The sequence below is a fragment of the Drosophila santomea genome, chromosome X (genome assembly GCF_016746245.2).
Source record: "Drosophila santomea strain STO CAGO 1482 chromosome X, Prin_Dsan_1.1, whole genome shotgun sequence".
Lineage (NCBI taxonomy): Eukaryota > Metazoa > Arthropoda > Insecta > Diptera > Drosophilidae > Drosophila > Drosophila santomea.
The window spans coordinates 471,873-493,730 of record NC_053021.2 but is presented as its reverse complement, the minus strand read 5'-3'; the positions used below and the strand labels follow the sequence as shown (position 1 = coordinate 493,730).

The 21,858-nt window shown below is 50.1% G+C and overlaps 5 protein-coding genes across 8 annotated transcripts; 1 reads left to right on the top strand and 4 right to left on the bottom strand.

The window, feature by feature from the left end:
• Positions 1-221: 221 nt before the first annotated feature.
• On the bottom strand, positions 222-1,836 carry LOC120457200 (S-phase kinase-associated protein 1). Its single transcript, XM_039644554.2, has 2 exons — positions 1,684-1,836; positions 222-1,042 (listed from the first exon to the last, which is right to left on the bottom strand). The coding sequence occupies exon 2, from the start codon at positions 1,016-1,018 to the stop codon at positions 530-532; it is 489 nt and encodes a 162-aa protein (XP_039500488.1). The 5' UTR covers positions 1,019-1,042; positions 1,684-1,836; the 3' UTR covers positions 222-529.
• Positions 1,837-2,192: 356 nt separating this feature from the next.
• Positions 2,193-9,941, top strand: LOC120457198 (histone-lysine N-methyltransferase Suv4-20). Of its 2 annotated transcripts, XM_039644553.2 has the most exons (4): positions 2,193-2,840; positions 4,168-4,894; positions 4,993-6,646; positions 6,702-7,043. In XM_039644553.2, exons 2-4 carry the CDS (start codon positions 4,181-4,183, stop codon positions 6,908-6,910), a joined length of 2,577 nt encoding a protein of 858 aa, XP_039500487.1. In that variant the 5' UTR covers positions 2,193-2,840; positions 4,168-4,180; the 3' UTR covers positions 6,911-7,043. The 2 variants fall into 2 exon arrangements, with proteins under 2 accessions (XP_039500487.1, XP_039500486.1); XM_039644552.2 differs by having other exon boundaries at positions 2,194-2,840; positions 4,993-9,941.
• Positions 9,942-10,230: 289 nt separating this feature from the next.
• On the bottom strand, positions 10,231-11,128 carry LOC120457201 (RING-box protein 1A). The gene is made up of 3 exons (XM_039644555.2): positions 10,919-11,128; positions 10,808-10,835; positions 10,231-10,743 (listed from the first exon to the last, which is right to left on the bottom strand). Exons 1-3 carry the CDS (start codon positions 11,003-11,005, stop codon positions 10,523-10,525), a joined length of 336 nt encoding a protein of 111 aa, XP_039500489.1. The 5' UTR covers positions 11,006-11,128; the 3' UTR covers positions 10,231-10,522.
• A 105-nt stretch (positions 11,129-11,233) lies between these two features.
• LOC120456743 (GATA zinc finger domain-containing protein 1) lies at positions 11,234-12,895 on the bottom strand. Its single transcript, XM_039643733.2, has 2 exons — positions 11,715-12,895; positions 11,234-11,649 (listed from the first exon to the last, which is right to left on the bottom strand). The coding sequence occupies exons 1-2, from the start codon at positions 12,760-12,762 to the stop codon at positions 11,441-11,443; spliced, it is 1,257 nt and encodes a 418-aa protein (XP_039499667.1). The 5' UTR covers positions 12,763-12,895; the 3' UTR covers positions 11,234-11,440.
• Positions 12,896-13,402: 507 nt separating this feature from the next.
• Positions 13,403-21,697, bottom strand: LOC120456244 (protein suppressor of sable). 3 transcript variants are annotated; one of them, XM_039642962.1, is made up of 6 exons: positions 21,324-21,697; positions 18,652-19,052; positions 18,352-18,590; positions 16,330-17,672; positions 16,143-16,267; positions 13,403-16,039 (listed from the first exon to the last, which is right to left on the bottom strand). In XM_039642962.1, exons 2-6 carry the CDS (start codon positions 18,953-18,955, stop codon positions 13,953-13,955), a joined length of 4,098 nt encoding a protein of 1,365 aa, XP_039498896.1. In that variant the 5' UTR covers positions 18,956-19,052; positions 21,324-21,697; the 3' UTR covers positions 13,403-13,952. The 3 variants fall into 3 exon arrangements, with proteins under 3 accessions (XP_039498896.1, XP_039498898.1, XP_039498897.1); XM_039642964.2 differs by lacking the exon at positions 21,324-21,697 and adding an exon at positions 20,994-21,155; XM_039642963.1 differs by lacking the exon at positions 21,324-21,697 and adding an exon at positions 19,286-19,424.
• Between the last annotated feature and the right edge of the window lie 161 nt (positions 21,698-21,858).

The following is a 21,858-nucleotide window of genomic DNA, read 5'->3' as shown; positions in this document are numbered from 1 at the left end:
AAAGGAAAAGCTTTTCAAGTGAAATCGCGTTGGCGCGCATTTCAGTTGTACGAAATGGTAGCCAGTTTAGTTTCTATACATATGATAATCCAAGATACATATGTACTTTCTTGTTCCGTGAATTGTATGATTAATCAAACGCTTGCAAACGTCGCTTATCACTAAATACGATCACACACTTTACAATCTGAGAAGTCAATGGATATGGATGATGCTGTGTCTTGTGTTTGGGTAGTTATATTTATTAAGGTGAAATCAAATGTTACGCATATAGGTTAAATAGAGTTTTACATTCTCGCATATACATGTATGAGATATATGTACGACAAGAGATTAACCCCGCGAATCACATCAGCAGCAGATCATTTATACACATTTTCAAATGAGGCTCTGCTAAGGTTAAGAATAAAAAAAATTTAAATGAATGTAGCAACTAAGTAAAGCTCGAATGCGGCAAGTCATCTCCTTTCTCCTTTCCCGCATCCGCCAGCCGTTTCAACTTAATGTTGGTCCCGTGAAAGGCCGCGCCTTACTTCTCCTCGCACCACTCGTTCTCCTTGCGCACCTGCTCCTCCTCGGCGGGCGTGAAGTCCTTCTTTATGTTGAAGGTCTTGCGGATCTCCTCGGGAGTCTTGCCCTTGATCATGTTTGCCACCGTCTTGCAGGTGAGCTCCAGGAGGCCTTTGATGTCCAGATAGTTGGCGGCCAGGATGAGCTCGAACAAGGTGCCCTGATCCACTTTCAGGAAGTCCGCATCCCACGAGATAATGTCGTCCGTGCGCTTCTCCTTGCTCTCATCGTCCTCCGATGGCTGGGGATCGTCCTTGTGGTAGTGGGCCCAGGTAAGCACCTTGCGAAGGATCGTCGAGTTCACATTGGGCAGCGGCACAATGGCATTCTCATCGTCCTCCATGCCGCAGTCCTCCAGCATCGTCTTGATGGTGCCGGAGCACTTGGCGATCTGGATGTCCGTATCGAAGATCTCCTCATCCGACGACTGCAACTTGATGCTGGGCATTTTGGTCTCTTTTGGTTTGCTTTCCTGCAGTTGGGTTCAGTACAAAACATTAGGTCGAAATTACATTGCAAATGTGTGGCAGTGCAAACAGTGTGTGCGTTTTTTTGCAGTGTGTCGTTTAAATGATGAGCAAACATGCATTTTCATACCAATTCACCAAATATTCACTTTAACAGATACAAGCGTGTGGGTAAAATGAATATATCAACTAGGATGCAAAACAATGGTAATAATGGTTGGTGAAGTATGCACATATCCCTGTATCCCCGCACGATATCCCTTAAAAATTTGAGCTGACAAAATGGGATGATATGGGATGGCTGATAAAAATGCTTGGAAAACGTAATACTTGCGATGACTTTTCATCGCCGACTTTTAAAAAATCGGCCCTACTTTCGTACGATGATAATTGGCAAATGAACAAAGGCTACGCTACGATTCTTGAGTGATGATTCATCGTAGAAATGGTGATGAATGGTAGTGCAGGGATAATATAGAATCGAAATGAAAAACGGCACTTTCCAGAAATGCGCACTCACACATACACACACTCACACACAAGCCGATTCTCACGCACATGCATGCGTGCGTATGTTCGTTTTTCTTGTTGTTTCGAAAGCGTTCTTGCGTGCTATTTGTAGATTTTCATTTGTTTTCCGACTTACCTTAGGGTGATGCCTTAAATGTGCTGCAACTATTTCCACAGATGCTCCAATTGGGGATATAAATCGACACTCCAAATTGACAATTCTCAAGTAAAAAACGCTTGGCTAGAGTGACCAGATGGCGCAGCTCCGAAAACACCATTTGTCGTTTTTATCGCGGACCCGAACCACAATTCACTCACAATAAAAAAAACTGGCGGGAGCAAGGGCAACTTGCAGCCCTGGTAATGATCTTGGCGCCGAAATAGAAGGATACACTTGCTTTGAACTTGAATGTAACGCGCATTGATACGGATTGATATATGCTCCTGCAGACGACGCAACTATGCTGCACATTGGGACACTCTGAACACTTTAACACTGAATCGCACCGTTAACGGAAATTAATTTCTCTGCAGACGACTTACACTCTACACCTGCGCATGGGTGAGCGTCTCCACTAACTGCGCTGGTAATCGTAATCGTAGCAGTCGAAGACATGACATTCATCGATACTTATCGATGTATCGTCAGTGGCCGAAGCATCTATGTCTTTTTACATCACTAATCCGAGTATCGCGGAAAAAAAGCAGCCGCATTTTGTAAATTAAGTCCGAATTAGAACCGATATAAGTCCTGATTTATTCGGCAAAGGGAGCGGCGGTAGCAAAAAGCAACAATTGATGCAAAGAACGCAACAGAGAAAGAAGTGAAAAAAGCATACATACATACGCACGTACACACGTCTCGCTCGGCGAAGGAATATATGTATACGGCTGGGTGTGCGTGCGCTTGTGTGTGCTACAGCAGCTTCTAGGCGTGAAAGAGCGAGGGATACATTCCCTTCCCATACTCGCGACTTTTGGAGCGTCTCGCGAGCGAGCGAGAGAGAGCGAGAGCCATGGACGGCGTTTGGATGTTTTTGGGGAACAAAGGCGTCAAGAGCTAAAATGATTTGGCACTGCAAGCGCGATTTATTTTGGATACGCAGCCAAAGCCAAGCCATCCAAAACGGATTCCAGCTCCGATCCAGTGTGTCGCCGTGTGTATGTGTGAGTCTCGACGAAAAGCCGTGGAAAAAGAGGACACACTCACGCACACCGAAGCAGCAGACAAAGCATCGTTCTGCGAGTTCGAGCGAGAGGCACAATAGCGCCTTAGTGAATAATTCATTTAAGGTAAATGCAAACAACAAATCGAAAAAGTGCAAAAAAAAAAACGGAACAGCATGAAGTGCATAAACACAGCAGACTGTGCGCGTATGTGTGTGTGTGTGTAACAGGCGCCGCCATTTTTCGTTCCCATGCAACCAGCGTCTAGGGTTGGCAAACCGTTTCAAAATGCTGCTAACAAAAAAAAAATTTGGCAAACACCCATCTGCAAAGCTACATCCCCAGTGAATTTTATTGTAAACACCCGTTTTTCGGTTCCCCCGCACACAAGTGTACCTAATTTGCAAGCCTTTGCGCACTTGGCAACCCTTCATCTCCCATTCTCACTGCGCATATGCCTCCCTCTCGCTCGCACCTGCGTTCATGTGGCTATGCGTGTGTATGCGTTTGTAAACAGCTGAGAGAGCAATTTGCAAGCGACATTCATTTCCATTCAGAACAAATCGGCCAACAACAAATATTCAATTCCAGCCATGTTTCCCAGCACCACCCACATGTGTTTATGTTAGTTTATGCCCAGAAAAAGTATTTCAGTTGTTGCTCAGCTTCAAGGAAATGAAAGATTTGCAATTACTCTTTGCTGCGCATGCAAATCGATAAGGCATTTTTTGTTGTGTTCGCGTTTTGCACACCAACATACGCGTACCCATCCATATTAAAAATTTTCGGCAGTAAGTGTGTGTACTCCAGGATTACCGAAGTGCCTTTGTTTTTTTTTTTGTGGATCGATACTTTTTTTTTACATGTGCTTTCAAGTTAATTGATTTTTGTTGAACGTGTGTGTGCATTGGCTGAAAGGGCTCAGAATAGGTGCGAGCGAGAGGGATGGCTGTCGACGACATCAGTTACATGCCCTCTCTCCCTTTTTCTCTCTCTCTTTCTGTTTCGAACGCGAAGCCGTATGAATAAAAATTAAATTAGGGCCGTTTTTAGCAGAGCGAGTTAGGCGAATACATATATTGCCAAAATGCTCTTATGCCAGAACAGATGTTTCGCGGATTAAGGTTTATTGCAAGCCATCCAAAAGTGAGTGAGAGAGTGCGTATGCATGTGTGCATGGTGCAGGACTTTTGCTTTTGTCCTAGTCTAGTCCTGGAAAGTATATGACCATCTCGCTCTTTACCGTGTCGCAGAAACAGCGGCGTTGCCAGATGTAATTAAACGGCGGTTCTCAGTGATTGAAATTCCAAAACAGCTGATAATTGCCGGGTTGATTGGTTTTCATAGCACGGCATAGATCTAGATCGAATTAGCTGAAACGTTTGGAGTAAAGTGAATGAAAAAGCGCACATATCGTATTGAATGTACTTGTAATGCTTTTGCATCCTTGCAGACTGTCCTGCAGAATGGTCGTCGGCTCGAACCACACGCGGCGCGGTGAAACTGGCAGCAGATTTACAAACAGCAGCAGCTCCAGCAGCTCAAACGGTGGCTCCACCGCTTCGGCCAGCAGCACCACCAGCGCAACGTCTTCACTAGCCACCAATTCCACGTCGACATCGACGGCTGCGGCTCTGTTGTCGTCCATGTCCCACAAGAGCCATGGCCCTCCGCCATCCGCACCCCCATCTGCGCACCACCAGACCAGCCAGCAGCACCACCAGGTGGCCCACAACCAGCCACATGCCACCCATTACCAGCAGGCAAACCAGCATCCTAGCCACCATCACCAGTCCCATCCGTCCTCGAACGGCAGTGGCGGAGGATCTGCTGGATCGGGATCGGGATCTGGATCGGTGGTCAGTGGACTCAATGGCTGCAACGGCAGCGCCGTCAGCCGCCTGTCGCAATCCACTGGCATGTCGCCGCGTGAACTCTCCGAGAACGATGACCTGGCTACATCACTGATCCTCGACCCGCATCTCGGTTTCCAGACCCACAAGATGAACATACGCTTCCGGCCGCTGAAGGTGGACACGCAGCAACTGAAGGCGATCGTGGATGACTTCATCCACACGCAGAACTACGACATAGCCATCCAGCGCATCTACGAGGGGCCGTGGATACCGCGTCATCTCAAGAACAAGAACAAGATTGCCACCAAGCGGCTCCACGATCATGTAAGTTGATGTTTCCTGCCCCAAAAATAGATACTCCAAAGGCTGCATATTAATGATTCATATTAATCGAGATCCCCATCTCCCTCAATGCGTTCTAGATCGTCCGGTACCTGCGCGTTTTTGACAAGGACAGCGGCTTTGCAATCGAGGCCTGCTACAGATACTCACTGGAGGAGCAACGTGGCGCCAAGATTAGCTCGACGAAGCGTTGGTCGAAGAACGACAAGATCGAATGCCTGGTGGGCTGCATCGCCGAGCTGACGGAGGCGGAGGAGGCCGCTCTGCTGCACTCTGGCAAAAATGACTTCTCAGTGATGTATAGTTGTCGCAAGAACTGCGCCCAATTGTGGCTGGGACCGGCTGCCTATATCAACCACGATTGTCGCGCCAACTGCAAGTTTTTGGCCACCGGCAGGGACACAGCGTGTGTGAAGGTCCTGCGCGACATTGAGGTGGGGGAGGAGATAACCTGCTTCTATGGCGAGGACTTCTTTGGGGACTCGAATCGCTACTGTGAGTGTGAAACGTGCGAGCGCCGTGGAACGGGTGCCTTTGCCGGAAAGGATGATGGCCTAATGCTGGGTCTGAGCATGGGACTCGGTTTGGCCAGCAGTGGACCCGGTAATAATGGTGGCTATCGTCTGAGGGAGACGGACAATCGGATTAATCGCATCAAGAGCCGAGCCAACTCCACGAACAGCACCTCGAACAGCAACAGTAATACAAATGATTCCACTGGCCCCAGCGAGAGTAGCAGCACAAATGGATTGGTGGTTTCTGGAGGAGCAGCTGGAGCTGGCGGAGGAGGAGGGACTGGAGCAGCGATGCCGCTACCATCGCAACAATCAACTGCCGGCAAGGAGGCCACAGCCGCCGTCTCTTTGCTCGAAAAGAAACTTCCCAATGTTGTGGTTTCACCGCTGACCATGAAGGAGCTGCGCCAAAAGGGAATGACTAAGTACGATGCCGAGATGATCATGGCCAACGCAGCCTACCAGCAGCAGCACCATCATCAGCATCATTTCCATCACCACCATCATCATCACCACCATCACCACAATCATGGCCAGCACGCAAGTACCGGAGCCGAGGCTACAGCGGCCGTACAGCAAATGGCGGCCATGCAGAAGCCAGGAAGCCAGGTCGGTGGAACAGGAGCTGCAGGAAATGCTGGAGCAACAACAGTGAGCAGCGTGGCCGCCGGAGCTGGCTCCGAGGCTAATGGTGGTCGTTCCACCAGTCTGCGCAAATCTATGCGTGTTAATAGCACCAGCAGCAGCATTTCCACTGCATCCGCGGACGAGGTGATCGCCCCAGTGGTCGTGGCGAGCATTCCGCTGCCCACCAAGGCGCCGGTTGTTCTTGTGCCCCGTTGCAAGCCTGCCCAGATGGCCATTGCCGCACTGCACCAGAGGCAGCAGCGTCAACTTAGACGTAGCGAACGCCAGAAGGAAAAGTTGACGGACGGCGAGAGCAGCGACACCAGCAGCGAGCAGCAAAAGAAGGAGCAGAAGCAGCAGGATCAGCAACATCAGCCACTGCCGCAGAAAACGTTCGTCCTGGCGGAGGAACCACAAGCGGAGAAGCCGGAGCAGGAGAAGCAACAGGAGCAGCAGAAGCGTGTGACGCGAAATAGTGCGGGAAGAGTAGGATTGGTAGCCAGATTAGCCACTGCCCATAACAATAACATTGCAACCACAACAAATAGCAGCAGCAGCAGCAACAACAACAAAGCAACAACGATTACAAATTGTAATAATCATAATAGTAATAATAGCAGTAGAATTAATCATAATTCTAATCTTAGCGGTAGACTTAGTGTTAAATCGAGGAAGCCAGCACCAAGTGAGGCCTCGTCCATACCCTCATCCACATCATCAGAAAATCAGCAGCAGCAGCAACAGGCAACGCGCCGCAGTTGCAGCCCGACTCCCGCCTACAAGAAGAACCTTTTGGCCAGCTTCGACCCCGATCCTCCTGCCACCCATGCCACCAAAGGTCTCAAGGAGCAGCTGAAGGAGGAATCAGTTACTTACTCACCGGTCAAGCAGAAACGCAGCAGAAGGGCAGCTGCTTTGGCGGCAGCCCAAAGTATCCACTGCGAAGCGTTGGGCGGATTCCCCACCGGATCCACTGGAGGCCAGCGCAAGAGGGCTCAGACCGGCGAACACTCCACCTCGTGCTCCTCCACGACCATCAGCAATGTGGAACCCCTACTGAAGACTCCAGAGCGCCGGCTGAAACTGACGTTGCGCATGAAACGCTCACCAATCCTAGACGAAGTAATTGAGCTCGGAACGAGTCTAAGCAACGGAGGGGCTGGCCGAGGTGCAGCGGGCTCCCATCGGGAAGGAGCAGCTGGGGAGGGATCTGCTCGAGGTGCGCTAAATCTAACCGGCAGCAGCTCAAATGGTATTGAATACGAGATACTGCGCATGGAGGGCATTTCAGAGCATGGCAACGATGACGACGACGAGGAGGAGGAACAGGACCAGGAGGAAGAAGAGGATGAGGAGCTAGCTGCCGAGGAAGAGGAGAAGCCGCCGCCGAAGGAGGAGCTGCAGCTGGTCACCAAGAAGCAGAGAAAGAAGCAGCGCAGCCGGAGCAGGAGCAGCCAACGCAGATCGCCAGCGCCAAGCAGTGTATATGGCACACCGCAGAAGAAGCGCCTCCGCTTGATCTTCGGCAACGAGTCCCACACCATAGACATTCCACCAGCAGCAGCAGAGGGATCGGGCAGCGGATCGGGCTTGGATGACCTGAACAGCAGTGGAGGCGGTGGCGACGAGTCCTTCAATGCCTCCTATGCCAGCAGCACTAGTTTGACGGTCAATACATCCTCGAGCAGCACCAGCTCATCCGGCGGAGTGGGCGGAGCTACCTCCACCACTGCAGAGGCTGTGGACTCCTCCACGGCGGGCCCGCCCCTTGCTGCCCAATCGCCCTCATCGACGACCAGCAGCTCCTTTCAATCGGCCTGCACATCGACCACCAACACCAACAGCAACAGCTACTTTCCCAATGGCAAGCAGCGAGCGGCTGGAGAGGATTCCTATGCGATGCACTACTACCAGCTGGGCAAGTTTGCTGGAACCCCGAGTCCGGGACAGGGTCAGGCCATTGTGAGCAGCAGCAGTGGTTCATCAGGTGGAGGAGGAGGAGGAGGGGGATCATCTGCAGCTGGAGCTAGCGCGGGTTTCCTGAGCATGCCCAAGCACACATTCGGCACCTGTGCCCTCCTGGCCCCAACCAGTTTCGCCTGCCTGCAAAACCAGCCGCAGATTAGCCAGCAGAAGACCAGTAGCGGCGGAGGATTGGGAGCAGGAGTGGGAGTGGTGCCCACTTCCACTTCAACAGGCGCGGCCACATCTCACCATCATAATAACAACCATCACGGCCAGAAATAACCAACGACTGATCTCCAAGCAAATTGACTAAGCACAGCTGCCATTGCCAAGAGAAGAAGGGGAGGAGCGCGCAGGGGGAGAGTCTGGGAAAAGGACATGGTGGAGCACCAGGTGCAGAGAAGCAGGAGTGGCAGGAATAGCAACAATAGCAACGGATGGAGACTGATGGAGATTGCTGCGCTGCTGGCGTCGTTGCCTTTGCTGCTGCTGAATCCAAGCACCCTATAGAAACTGCAACCGAAACCGTAGGCTTAGATCTTAGTCCAAGTAGAGATGACCCTTGATATACCTATACCCTTGGGTTTTCACATTCAGGAAGCAAACCTAAACAGGCCGACCAACTTGTTAATGCGAATCCGGATATATACCAGATTGTAACTTGTTTTACTTTTGCTTTCTTTTCTATTTCTCTCTTTCTCTTTGTGATTACTCCCCGTTTCTCCAACCCAACCTTTTTACTTTGTGTTCGCGTTGCATGTCGCGCGTGTGTGTGTGGTGTGCTTTTATTTTGCAGGTGGCAGTGACAGTGGCAGTGGCAGTCTAAAGCGTAGAAGTAGGAAAAGGTCGGAGGAGAGTGCAGCGTGTTGCTGCAAGCACGACAGCACCAGCAGCAGCAGGAGCAACAGGAGCAGCGGCAACATCGGCAGTAGCAGCAGCAGCAGCAGCAACGGCAGCGCCACCAGCAATTTGATAGTTAAAAGGCTAAGAATAGAGTTAAATCGCATACAAATCATGTACAGTTGAGAGCTAACGACGAGCAGGATGAGCAGGAGCCGTTGAGAGTAAGATGGGAGGATTAGGAGCACAGGAGCACATTCTCAATGCAATGCACACAGACACTCTTCGACGCAATTAGCAGCGGTTTTAGACGCCTTACAGCCCTCACAGCCCAACCAACTTAACTTTACACATAGAGGATATACTTTAGGACTCCCACAATAGCCAACAAGCAAACAATAGTGCAGCAGCAACCAGAACAGCAATATTCAAACAATTAAACGATATACGCATGCACATGGTGTATATACGAACAAGACGAACCTAATGTTAGTTGCAAACCGAGTTAGTTGATGAGGAGCGTACATTTTCACATATAACAATGTATATAAACCAAAAAGCGGGAATTAATTATAACGCCAGCGAAACGATTAAACAGAACATTCAAATAAACTGCTAATACAACTCGATAGAAGTGGTGGTTCAAGTGGTTCGCCGACAGATCTATGCATCCTGGTTTAATAAATGCATCGCCGCATCATCGGCTATGCCCATTCACATGAATCTAAACGTAAACCAACAACTCGCACTCCCTGCCCTTCGTTCGATTGCCAGCTTTTGTTTGTTCTCTGTGAAGTTTAGTTTTTAAAACCCGACAGACAGAAAATACAACTCAACTAGATCATCACAGCCACACACACACGAAGTAAATTTGATGATTTTTAACATGATTATTTTTTGTTTACCGATAAGTTTAGTTTCTAGCATATACAATTAAACATTGATCATACTTGATATATATTATATACTTTATTCATATCTGTAACTAAAGTGTATTATTTTCTAAGCCACCAATAATTTACAGCTGCCGCGGCCGCAAAACATTCATAATAAACTAAAGAAGAACATTTAGTTTTTACAAACGCCAGCTTTTCCTTTCCATCGACTGATTTACTGATTTTGATTTGCTTATACGAAACAACTTCATAACTAATGGGCTCTTGCAATATGTGCATCTATATATATACTCCTCAATTTGCATCCAAGGATTATTGAACAGAGAGGAAGCGCTTCTGGTTACTTGGCCACATTTACGAAGCCCAAGGACAAAGCACCGCACCTTTCTTGCAAGTCATGCTCCTATCGATATTCAGTGGATTTCTCGCCGAGATGCCCTCATCCCGGTTCATGCGAATGGTACAGAGTTCTGGCTAGTCTTCTCCATCTGCTACAGCTTTTATTTCACGCGTTACAAAAAGGTGTGCTTCCCGGGGAGTCGCGGGAATCGGTAACTGCGGCACAGAATGTTACCAGTTACCAGTTACCAGTTCACGCGACTTGCCCCACTAGCTTAAGATCTAAAAAGGTATTACAAAGGTTTGAGTGTCCAGATGAAGCAGGCTGTCATCAGACTTGCCGGATGGCAAGGGATGGCATGGGCGTGAGGAATCGATTGTGCTGCTCCATCTGATGCATCTGGTGCGTCTTGGGGGTTGCGGAGTTTTCAGTGTCCGTACTTCTGGAAATCCCACTCGCGGTTGTCCAGCGGGCAGACCTGGCGCGTCTTTAGCCAGCGAGAGATGCAGTGGAAGTGGAAGGCGTGGTTGCAGACGCCCCAGGCCACGGTGCACTCCTCGCTGGTGGCGGACGCCTGGTTCGCCTGGCACTCGATGCACAGGTCCATGATGTGGTTGCGGCAGATGGCGCAGTTGTCCACCACGATGTCTGCATCGAAGGGAAATGGAAAGTGGTGATTTCCCCGAATTCAAGCAGTGCATTTACTACTTACCCCAGGCCCACAAAGCCACGGCGTTCCACTGTTTATGGAGGATGCGGAGAGGAGGGTGTTACCATCAGTACTTTCAATGCCAATGACCCAGCTTTTTTGCTGACCACTTACCTTCTTCACCTCAAAGCGCTTCTTCTCGCCCTTGCTGCTGCTGGAGGGCACCTCGAACTCTTCCTCGTCGACTTCCATGTTGGACATATCGCGATCTGTCCTAACAAATAGCTCGCAACGCCGTTTCGTGCAATTTTCCGCAATTAAAGTTGGTTTTTGCTGTTCCGTTCCGTTTCGATAGCAAACCTATCGGCAATGTGCGGTGCGGGCAGTGTGACCGTCGGTTGGCTAGCGTTTTATTCGATATCACCGCCGATTGGTGTCGATAACTTAATGTTATCTTAATCTTAATTTTAAATTATAAAACTCATCACCTTTATCCATAATTACAAAAATTGATTTTCTTTATTGTTTGCTGATGTGAGTTCAGTTGGCATTACAGTACACCAAGTACTTTCCGAATGGTGTCTTAATCGGCTAGCAGGCGACAAATCAGCCTACTTACGAACAGTAAAAGTTGCAATAAATTAGATTATTTAAATTCAAGGCTCCGCCCTTCTTGCCCGTGGGCCACCTTTTCTGCTAGGAGGCGCCGCCCGCTTTGTGGCCACTCCCCTTTTCCCGCTTCACCATCGGCAGCCGCGTCCAGATGTATCCGCCCGATCGCTGGGCAGTGTACTCATCCACGTCCGGCAGGGGAAACGGAGTGCTCCGATCGAAGTAGTAGTTGCTGGGAGCATGCATCACGAACTCCAGGTAGCAGAGCTTTCGGGACAGCTCCTCGTCGGGTCCTGCAGACACGGAGGGTGAATTAATAACTTTAGCCAGCAGGGAAGAGAGGACATGTGGGACATACCAATCAGATAGGTGGCGGGATCGAACCCCTCCTGGGGATCCGGACTGTCCTGCGTGGGTATCAGCCAGGTGAGAAAGGCGGACTTCTCGCAATAGGCGTCCACAAGCAAGCCGCGTATCTGGGCGTAGTACAGATTCTGCTCCCCATCGACAATGCTTACGATGTCTCCAATCTGCATGTAGCTGCCTTTGTAGAAGACGCTTCTCACGAACCTGGTGCTCGCCTGCACCTTGGGCGTCTTTTGTGCCGGCCTCTTGAAGAGGGCGCGACGATTCCGGGCTCCAGTGGCGCCGCCTGGACCCGCTGGACCGGACTTGCCATGCTTGTTGCTATTACTGGGGTGGGCACCGGCGCCCGCGAGGTGTACGGAGCTGCCGATGGAGCCATTCGGGCCACTGTTGTGGCCATTTGACTGGGCATTGCCGCTTCCGGGGTTGCCCTTGCCCGTTTGCTTGGCCTTGAAGCGCGTGCTCTTCCGCAGACGCTTCATTATCGCTGGGGTCCGTGTGGGCGCCTGGTTACCTGTGCCATTCAGACTGCTACGGGTGATCTTGCCCGCAGGTCTCTGGTTGAGATTCGTCGCTGTCTCCGGCGAACTGGGAGCGACTTCCTCCTGAACCTGCGGCTGCGATGGCGTCTTCACTGGCTTGTCTTCCCCTTCGATTTTGATGGCTGTCGGAGTGCTGGGCGGCTGGACGGCGCAGTCTCCCAGTGACTTCTGCTCCTGCACTTCCTCCTGCTCCTCCTTCACCACCTTTTCCTCCGGTGGCTTCGTCTTGGACTCAATCGACTGCTCCAGCTCGGCCACCGTCGGCATCCGCTCGTTGGTGGTAAGATCGTTGTCTATGTCCATGTCCATAGAGCCCTTCTGCGGCTCGCAGGCGTCGGCGGAAGCCGAAGCGGAAGCTGGTGGAATGGAATTTTGAGAAGCCAAAGCCAAATCTCCGGCGGCGTCCACTTGGAGGCCATGGTCGGCGGTTGACTCCTTGGTCGCGGGACTAACGCACTTCCTGCGCCCGCTGGGCAGCAGGTCGGCTTCGGTGGACATGGCTAATCCGTGGGCCGGTCGGTGAACCCCTTATTCAGATTACAGCGATTTCAAAACATTAAATGTGGGGCAATGGAAAACAACGTAGTGTGTAGAATGTTTTTGTTATGCCAGAGATGCCAGACCAGGTCGGCAGCACAGCATTGCCAGACCAGGTCGGCAGCACAGCATTGCCAGACCAGGTCGGCAGCACAGCATTGCCAGACCAGGTCGGCTACACAGCATTGCCAGACCAGGTCGGCTGCACAGCATTGCCAGGAGGCGAACAGCGCTGTGCTGCGAATGCAGCCCTGGCTCTTATTTGAATTCGAAAATGTGGCCACCGTTACATTAGTTGCGAAATTTAATGAATTGAATTAAACAAATTCCCACACTGACGAATTTAATATATAGATTCCTCCGATTTGTCTTCGACCATTTGTATTTGAATATATGCAACGTAAGTATACCCGCTTAAGAGTGCAGCAGGAAGAATTGCGCTCTACTACTCGCGAAAAAGTTCGAATAAATTAAATTTAGCAACTACCAGGTGAAAATTAACTTCAAAAGGGGGAATTTTCGGTGTAGGGACTATCGCTCGCTTTGAAAGCGAAAGCTATTCGGGGTGTTTCTGCTCCTTTGGGAAGACCTACACAGCTCATTACTTAAAAGATGTCATTTATTTTGAGTTCGTACGGCTAGTTAATCAATGTAGTACTCGCGCTACAGGTTATCCTACATTATTTAAAATAGTTTGGTAAAAAGGGCTGCACACACCGATTCTACTTCACTCTTTGTTCTTACTCCGGTTTACTTTGTTGTTTATGTTTACTCTTAGCTACATTAATCAGTACCTCGTATAGCTAATAAGGTTAATCCTTACACCTAGCGAAAAAAATAGTGACAATATTGGGGATTTGGGAATAAAATACAATTTACAAGAAGTCATGCCTGGATTTTCGGGGAAGGCGCGGAGAAAACCACGAGTTTTCCACTAGTGCCTGGTGTGGGTGGTGTGGGTTGTGGTGTGTTGTGGGTGTTATGGGTTGGAAGAAGGGGTCAAGGGGCATAGCATCAACATCATTTTGGCAAAATAACTCTTTTTGCGTTGTGGGTCGCAACGCAGCGCATTGGATTTGGATTGGATTGGATTGCATTGGATTAGTTTGGATTGGATTGGTTTGGATTCGATTCGATTCGATTGGATTGGATTAGATGTTGCGGTTCCGCTGGTTGCCGCCTCGCTGGTTGCGATTGTTCCCATTGCCGTTTCCGCCCGGAAAGTGGCCTCCTCGGCCTCCGCCATTATTGTTGTTGTTATTATTGCCGTTGTTAAAGTTCTTGAAGGCCATGCCCATGTTCCCCATGGGATTCATGTTGTTCATGACGCCAGCTCCTCCTCCATTGTTCCCAGCGAATGGGTTAAAGGGATTGCCATTGGGCACAGGTCCACCTCCTCCTCCTCCGCCGCCGCCACCGCCTCCTCCTCCTTGGTTCATTCCCAACTGGCCGAGTCCTCCCGGATTTCCCACGCCCTGGTTTAATCCATTGCCATTCGGAGGCATTCCCAGCAAGCCTCCTCGTGGCGGTGGCTGATTGAAAGGGGGTCCCAGGTTGCCCATTTGCATCATCATTCCCGACATGCGTAGCATTTGCATGTTCGGCGGGGGTTGCCTCAGCATTTGGCTCAGGTTTGGTGGTGGCTGCGATAGATTGGGAAGCACTACTCCTCCGCCTCCACCTCCTACTCCTGAATCTCCCGCGCCTCCAACACCGCCGCCATTGCCGTTGTTCTCCTCGGGAATCTGCACCACCTGACCATTGTCATCTACGAAGATGAAGAGCTTGGCGAAGATCTGCTGCAACGTTGTGTTGTTCACGATAAAGCTGACGTCGAAGATTTTCGGCGCATCATTCGGCAGCTGATGGAACTTCTTGAGCTCGGTAAACACCAAGGCGAGCTGCTGATTCACCATGATCTTGTTGTTGCTGCCGAGGTTCTTGTACCAGTTGGAAACCTGCAGCAGGCTGCGGATCTCCGAGATTTGCTTGCTGCCGCCGGAGGCATTGGTCGCTGCAGCGGGTGTGCAGTTCGCCGTACTAGCAGCTTGCGTTTGAGCCTGCAGAGCGGCTCTCCTGGGATCGCGACGTGGATCTGTCCGCACTGCAGGTTTCTCTACCTGCAGATTCGGAGGGGGCACCCTCATCGACGGCGGTGGCACACTCATCGACGGCAGGTTGACCAAGGACGGGGGCGGCGAACTGGGCGTGGAATCTCGAACGGTGGTCTCGGAGTCTGGGGAAGCGATGCTCGTGGTGCAGCGCGCACTGTTGTCACCCGACAACGAGCTGGCGCCCATAATGGGCGTGGAGCCCAAGGCTCCACTGTTGTCGGGCATTTCGGGCAGGCCCAGAATGCGACGCATTCGAGGGTCCCGCAGATCCCGCTGCTCCTTGTGCAGGGCGCTGGCCCTAATCTGGGCGTAGCTGGTCTCCTCCACGGACACCTCCTGCAGCTGCCAGCGGAGCGGAGTGTGCGAGAAGATCGCCGCGTCGATCTCGGTGGCAGGCAAGTAGTGTTTCATCGGCACGAACGGCAGTCGCATGTCTGTATCACGCTGGTACTGCTCCTTCTCCTCCATGAGGTGCTCCTGTCGCCCAAGCTCCTGCTCCTTGACGGGATCGAAATCGTACATGGAACGACGTACGTAGAGCGAAGGAGTGGTCGGCGGCAGCGCTGTGGTAATGACAGGCAACTCGGGCATCTCCTGATCCTGGTCCTCCTGCTTGGGGGATTGGGATCCCGGCTCTGGTGTGGGCGTCGGCGTCAGCGAATGCGAATTGGAATTGGAATTCTCATTGCTGGAGTCCACGTCGCCGTCGCCACTGTGAGCCTTGAAGGGATTGCGAATGATGTCGCGGTAGAAAGCAGCCCGAGCCTCGGGGTCAGATTGTTTGTCGCCGAACAGAATCCGGCTGAGCACATTGGTGGAGGTGCCTGAGCCTGTGGGCGCGGACTTCTGCGTCAATTGGTCCCCGCCAGGCAAATGCGAGCTCTCCTGATTGGGCGACGTGGCACTGGCGGGCAGCAGTTGCCTCGCCGAGGATCCCTGACCCAGCATGTTGTTCATGAAGCTCGGCAAATCGAAAACAGAAGGCAAGGGCGCCTCATCTGTGCCGGAATCCTGGGAAGCGGCTGGCGGTGGCTTCGCTTGCTTCGGTTGCTGCTCCTCCTCGGCGGTGGAATCGTTGCCATCGTCTATGACCAGTTGTTCGTCGTCATCCCGATCGTCGTCCACTACAATGAAGTATGTAAGTTAATCAAATTCTTTACCAATAGTGCCGCAACATGAGACTTGGTCCAATACTAAACAGCATTTAAAATAGTTCCATCTACTCACGCGGATCGTTCCCCGAAAAGCTGACATGTGCATCCTTGAGGTACTGCGTGTAGTCCACCATGATGAATCCGTTGCTGTTGGAGTTGCTGTTGTTGGCCTCCGTTTCCCGCTTGGTGGATGGAGTGCTGGTGAACATATTCAAGATTAAATAACAAAAGTATATTACGTTTTACAGCGATCAGCCTACCTGCTTTCCGTTTCAGCTTGCGTTTGTGGCTTGGCGTCCTCGGCCTTGCGTTGAATCTCACCGATCTCGACCAGCGTTAGGCCAGCCTCGGTCAACTGGCCGAACGGCACTTGAAGCATCTGCTCCAGGTTCGTGATGCCCAACTTGTTCAGCTTGGCCATGTTTTCGGAACTCAAGACGTGACTGAGATTGGCCAAGTCCAGGTGCGGTGGAAGTGGTTTGGCGTCCGGCGAAGTGCACTCCGATTCCAAGGAAGCTGCTGCTCCAGCAGCCGTCCTTGCTGCCGTCTTGTCAGTCCAGCGGGACTTGCGCTTCTTCTCCGAGTGCGGCGGATTGATGACCATGTCCAAGAGTGAGGGAATGCAGCCACCGCCCTCCGCAGCCGCCTGCTGCTGTTGAGTCTGCTGTTGCTCCTGCTGCTGCTGCATCTGTTGTTGATGCTGCTGCTGCATCTGTTGCTGCTGCTGCTGCTGCATCTGTTGCTGCTGCATGTGCTGGTCCTGCCGCCTGCCCATTCCGCCACCGCCCATCGAACTCCAAGTATTCTCCCGATTGAACTGCTCGCACAACTGTTCGTGTCGCCGCGTCATCTGCACCAAGGCAATGTCTCGCGATATTCGCTTGAAGTCGCCGAGGATCTCCTTCGGAGCCGTCTCCATGTGCTTCAGCAGGATGTTGCGCAGCTGCTCGGACAGCGGCTCGCCGTGGTGGAAGAGGCAGGCATCGCCGGCATAGCAGTCCATCCCCAGGTAGTAGTACTTGCAGGGGAACTCCTTGTGCATGTACGAGCATTTGTCCCGCTTGGCACAGCAGTCCATTAGATAGAACTTGCACAGCTCCAGTTTGCGCGGCTCCACGCGATTGCTGCTGCCCATCTTCTCCTGTCCACCGCCGCCTCCTGCATCGCCAGAATCGCGGCGATTTCGCTTGTTCCCGCCCCCAGCCAAGCCGCCCTCATGGCGATCGCGGTCCCTGCGCTTGCGATTGTTCCCGCCACGCTGGTGCTCCTTCTCCCTATCTCTACGAGTCCGGCGGCGCTGGTTCATTAGGCTGGGCGCGTTTGCGTCCTCATCGGAGTAGGAATCATAGCTGCTGTACGGATCCTGCTGGGAGTCGTAACCTCCTCCGCCTCCCGCTCCGAGGCCAGCTGCTCCGGTTGCGGCTGGCCCATCGTCCATGTCCCAATCGGCGCCACCGAACCGCTGGCCGCTGCTGGATAGGGGTGGTGCCACTCCTCCTGGTGGCGGACTGCCGCCACGTACGTTCATCATCTCATATTCGTCCATGTCCTCAACGCCGCCCGGCACCCCAGTCACGTCGTCCTCTTCGCGTCGGGAACGCTTCTGGAGCGGATTGGGATGAAGTCGATTCAAAAGGGAAGAAAGAAAGCAAACATTTTGGTCAAAATCATATGAAGGAGCTTGTGATCTTTTTCATCATTGCTTAAATCCCCCAAAGAAACTTTCTGCTGAGACATCCACAATTGTGCATCCTGCAAAGTCTCTGAATCCCCTATATGAATGCGCACGCATTACAATGCAATGCATGTTCTCAACCGATACAAATGTGCAAGAGTGTTCAATGTCATGTCAGCTTCACTTTGCTGCTCCTATCCTAAGATCTCTGCACTTGGCCCTGCCTTATAGACCGACCGACGATGAGCTGAAACAAGCCAAACGAGCCGTGCGATACTGAGCCCGATGGTTAATGATGACTTGACTGCTGGAGGAGCGCGGAGCTCGAAGCAGAAAGCAATTGGTCGTGGAACTTGGTCACGCCGGCTGGGTTAGCCGCTTCCATGTAGCTCCCAAGAACCGTCTTGCATTTACAAACGTAAGTATGGGAAATAAATGCAGCAGAGAACATTTCAGAAGTGCGAGTCGCCCAGTGGGCGTACGGAAGTCGTTGAAACGACGTCTCTCGTTTTTCGGCTGGGTAATGGGTGTCTAATAGTCGCATTTGAATACATTCTCTAATGTTTTTCAAAGACAACAGTTAAGGATTAGACTGTGGACAACGCACCTGGTGCTCCTTGTCTTTCTTCTGCTCGCGCTCGCGTTCTTTCTTGCGTTTCCTTCGTCTGCTGCTGCGACTTGGCTGCAGAAGATGATTTGCGCCGCCGGCCAGTCCCTCCCCGGATCCCTCCAAGCACACATCGCCCGCATCCTGGTTGGAAGAGCGCATGCGGGGCATCGGCGGTTCTATGCCCTTCTTCTTGAGGGCATTGGCGATGGCCATCTCAATGTTGCTGGCGTGGTCATCTGGGGAGTACATTCGTATTAAACAACAGGAATCAATGCAATTTAGGATGAGTTCTCTCACCTTCCAATGGTCGTGGTTTCTTTAACTTGCCGCTGCTGCTGTTTTGGGGGCCACCAGAGTCTGTGGATGGTCCCATATAGACGACATCTTCGTCGACATTTTGGTTCTTTGCCTCGACACCCACAAACTGCACGTCGTCGTCCCCTGCGGAAGGCTTCTTTTGGGCTTGGTTCTTTGGCGGCGGCGGCGGCGGCGGCGGCTGCTGCTGCTGCTGCTGCTCCTCCTCCTCATCGTCGTCTATCTCGCCGTCCTCCAAATCCTCCGCCAAATCAATTATGGGTGCATCCGCCAAAACGAGTGACATGGTCGATGTGGCAGCTTATCTCTCACAGGATGATATTATGACCGGTGAGAAATGGGTCCTTCTCTTTATGTTGCTGGAGTCACAAGTGTTTGGAAAGCTGTTGATAAGGGTTTGGACTTTGAATACGTGCTCTATATATACCAATATATATATTTATATAAATATATAAGAAATATTTCAAGGTCAAGTCCCAATATAATCATAAATGGAGGCGCTTCAAGTTTTGCCTGTTTTATGACTTCAGCGCCCAAGAACAATGAAAAATGCTTCCAAAAGGGAAACCAGCCGCTAGTATTGGCCAAAAAGATCCTGCTTATAAGATCCGTATACCTTTTTTAAGTGAATAACTACGACGACCTAATAAAGTAGGTCCACTGCCTCCTAGTCCTTTGTTTCCAAAGACATTCAAGAATGATGTGAATCGTCCCATTAGCAGTAAAAAATTTTCAACTGAACGAAAGGAATTGGTTTACACTAAAAGCAAGCGTATCTTGAATGAATGCTACACGAATGTTTTCTGGGGTAAATACAATAGAACATATCGATTTTGGATTTTGGATAAGGCGTGGTGCGTGGGTGCGCTCATCATGGAGGATTGAGGAGTGGCACTCGGAACGAGGGAAAGGATACGCCTTGGATCGCAACGGGATCAGGATTCAGGACTCGGAAGGCTCAGCTAAGTTTAGGCCAAACGTCTTCTGTATGAGCCAGAAACAAGTGTTTGGTAGGATGCATTCAGAGCCACTTCGTGCCGTGGACAGCTGGAAGCTGCGAAGGATGTCTTGACATCCCTCCCTGATCTCAGCACTTGGATTTCTGTGATCCTGTAAGTTTGCGAACTGCTTTCGCTGAGAACGGTGGGATTGCTTCTTGTTCTTTGGCCAAAGCAGGACCGCTTCATAAGGTTTAGCCTAGCAATTGCTAGTTACTGAGTGCGGCAGCAAAATTGTGGGGAAATCAGTTGGGCGACTTAAAAAGTATGAGTCTCAGATAAACGCAATCAACATAGTTGTTGTGTGGATTGGATGGTAACAAGAATTGGCTTAATCATATTTTAAAAACATCAAATTTTAGATCTCGAAACCGATTCAGAATCAGAATCCGAAAAGCAAAAGTCGAACAACAGCAACGCAGTTTCCATTGAGCCTGGAAACAATGGGAAAGTCGTAGTCGTTGGCGTTTGTTATTGTGATTGTGATTGTGCGTAAGCGAGGTGAACCGTTATGAGCCACACGCGCATATGTACATAAGTGCACTTCGCAATGTACGTACATACATACGTATGTACATCCGCGATTTGTGTTTCGCATGTGACACACCAATTGCAAGCGTACCTGCATACGCATGGATGTAACTGATGCACGCAATCATTTCGATTGATGAAAGTTGATTGAACAAATCAAAAGTGTCGAGCGACACTCACACACGTACATATCGAGCGCGTGTTTAATTCTGACTCGCGATTGCTAAGCATGTCGACTCGCTCACACACCCATGATCTAAGCAGGGCACACACACACATCGGGGGCTTGCGATGTGAGTGTGCGCCTGTGTGAGGCAGAATGTTTTTGTTCGTTTATACATACATACATATATTTTACAGCGACTGCAAAGCGAATTCGAATTCGAATATAATTGTTACACTTGAGGTGAAAGTTTGGTTTTGTTTTTGGTGCGAATTTGTTTGAATGCTTGGTTGGATAAATGGTAGGCGTGCATGCGTGTGGTTGCCCTGCTGCGCAGTTTGCACTTGCATATGCACAAATGCACATTTGTACATATGTACATACATACATGCAAACAGCAAGAGAAAAGCACGCAATTTATCTTTTTGTTTTGCTGGCGTTCCAAAATCAAGTGTATGCATTTTGAAAAATTGGCACCATCTGTCCCTCTCTTGCACCCACGTACGTGGGCGTGGGGAGACATGGCCCTGAGAAACATACATACATATGCACACACATGCATATGCAGTGAAGTACATACAACAATTTGGGAACTATTATGCCGTACAAACATTTCATTTGTTCGATCTTACTTTCTTAGCGTGATTTTACGACCGCTTTCTGTTTTTTTTTTCTTTATGGAACATTAACAACTTTTTGGTATTTGTTATAACATTGCTGTTCGGTTTTCGGTTTATAGGTAGGATTTTGTTGGTTCGTTGTTTTGCATTTCGCATTTTGCTTTTCGGATTTCCTGTTTCAGTGTTTTGTTTGCGTCGCTGCTTACATAATGTAGAAGTGGTACAGTAGGTGGATAAATATATATATATATAGAGGCATACATGTATGGCATTTAGCAGTGGCCTTACATAGATGTATATATATATACATATGTATATTCGTATATATATGTGTTGACATACATCTGATGTATACGTATTTGATGACGAAGTGGTTGTGAGGTACATAGATAGGTACGGGAAAAATCGTTGAAGTTTTCGCAAATCGAATAGCGACTTTAGTCTTTTTTTCTGATACTATATGTATGTACAGATTTATATATATGTGCGTGAGGCAAGCGCGCGCTCTCGCTCGCACCCGCTTGTAGCTTGCTCTCGCCCTCTCTCTCTGCCTGCGGGCCCCGTATCTCAGTATCTCTCCCTTTCTCTCTGTCTGTCTCTGTTACGCTCATGGACAGAATACAATATACAAAAACATTAAATTAATAAAACTTTTCGTCCAAAACATATTAATGAGGAGTTGTGTTGTTAACAGTTCAACAGATCTACTTAAATGAGCTAGCGGTGTGAAAACATAAAAATATCAGTACATCGATATCTTTTGAGGAGGACATATCGACGTATTTGATGACATCGTGATATCGATATTTTCACTTACTATATTTGGTATTTCTTTAAAACCGAGCAAGCTTTTTTTGAAAGCTCACTTTTTAAATTT

Bases quoted from the DNA above. Each gene is read 5' to 3' on its own strand.
- LOC120457198 (XM_039644552.2), top strand. From the start codon at position 4,181: ATGGTCGTCGGCTCGAACCACACGCGGCGCGGTGAAACTGGCAGCAGA. The intron at 4,895-4,992 runs GTAAGTTGATGT...AATGCGTTCTAG, and splicing joins CCAAGCGGCTCCACGATCAT to ATCGTCCGGTACCTGCGCGT.
- LOC120457201 (XM_039644555.2), bottom strand. From the start codon at position 11,005: ATGTCCAACATGGAAGTCGACGAGGAAGAGTTCGAGGTGCCCTCCAGC. The intron at 10,836-10,918 runs GTAAGTGGTCAG...CTCCATAAACAG, and splicing joins AGCGCTTTGAGGTGAAGAAG to TGGAACGCCGTGGCTTTGTG. The intron at 10,744-10,807 runs GTAAGTAGTAAA...CCTTCGATGCAG, and splicing joins CGTGGCTTTGTGGGCCTGGG to ACATCGTGGTGGACAACTGC.
- LOC120456244 (XM_039642962.1), bottom strand. From the start codon at position 18,955: ATGTCACTCGTTTTGGCGGATGCACCCATAATTGATTTGGCGGAGGAT. The intron at 18,591-18,651 runs GTGAGAGAACTC...TGTACTCCCCAG, and splicing joins GAAACCACGACCATTGGAAG to ATGACCACGCCAGCAACATT. The intron at 16,040-16,142 runs GTGAGTAGATGG...ACTTCATTGTAG, and splicing joins CTTTTCGGGGAACGATCCGC to TGGACGACGATCGGGATGAC.
- LOC120457200 (XM_039644554.2), bottom strand. From the start codon at position 1,018: ATGCCCAGCATCAAGTTGCAGTCGTCGGATGAGGAGATCTTCGATACG.
- LOC120456743 (XM_039643733.2), bottom strand. From the start codon at position 12,762: ATGTCCACCGAAGCCGACCTGCTGCCCAGCGGGCGCAGGAAGTGCGTT. The intron at 11,650-11,714 runs GTATGTCCCACA...CCGTGTCTGCAG, and splicing joins TCCCGCCACCTATCTGATTG to GACCCGACGAGGAGCTGTCC.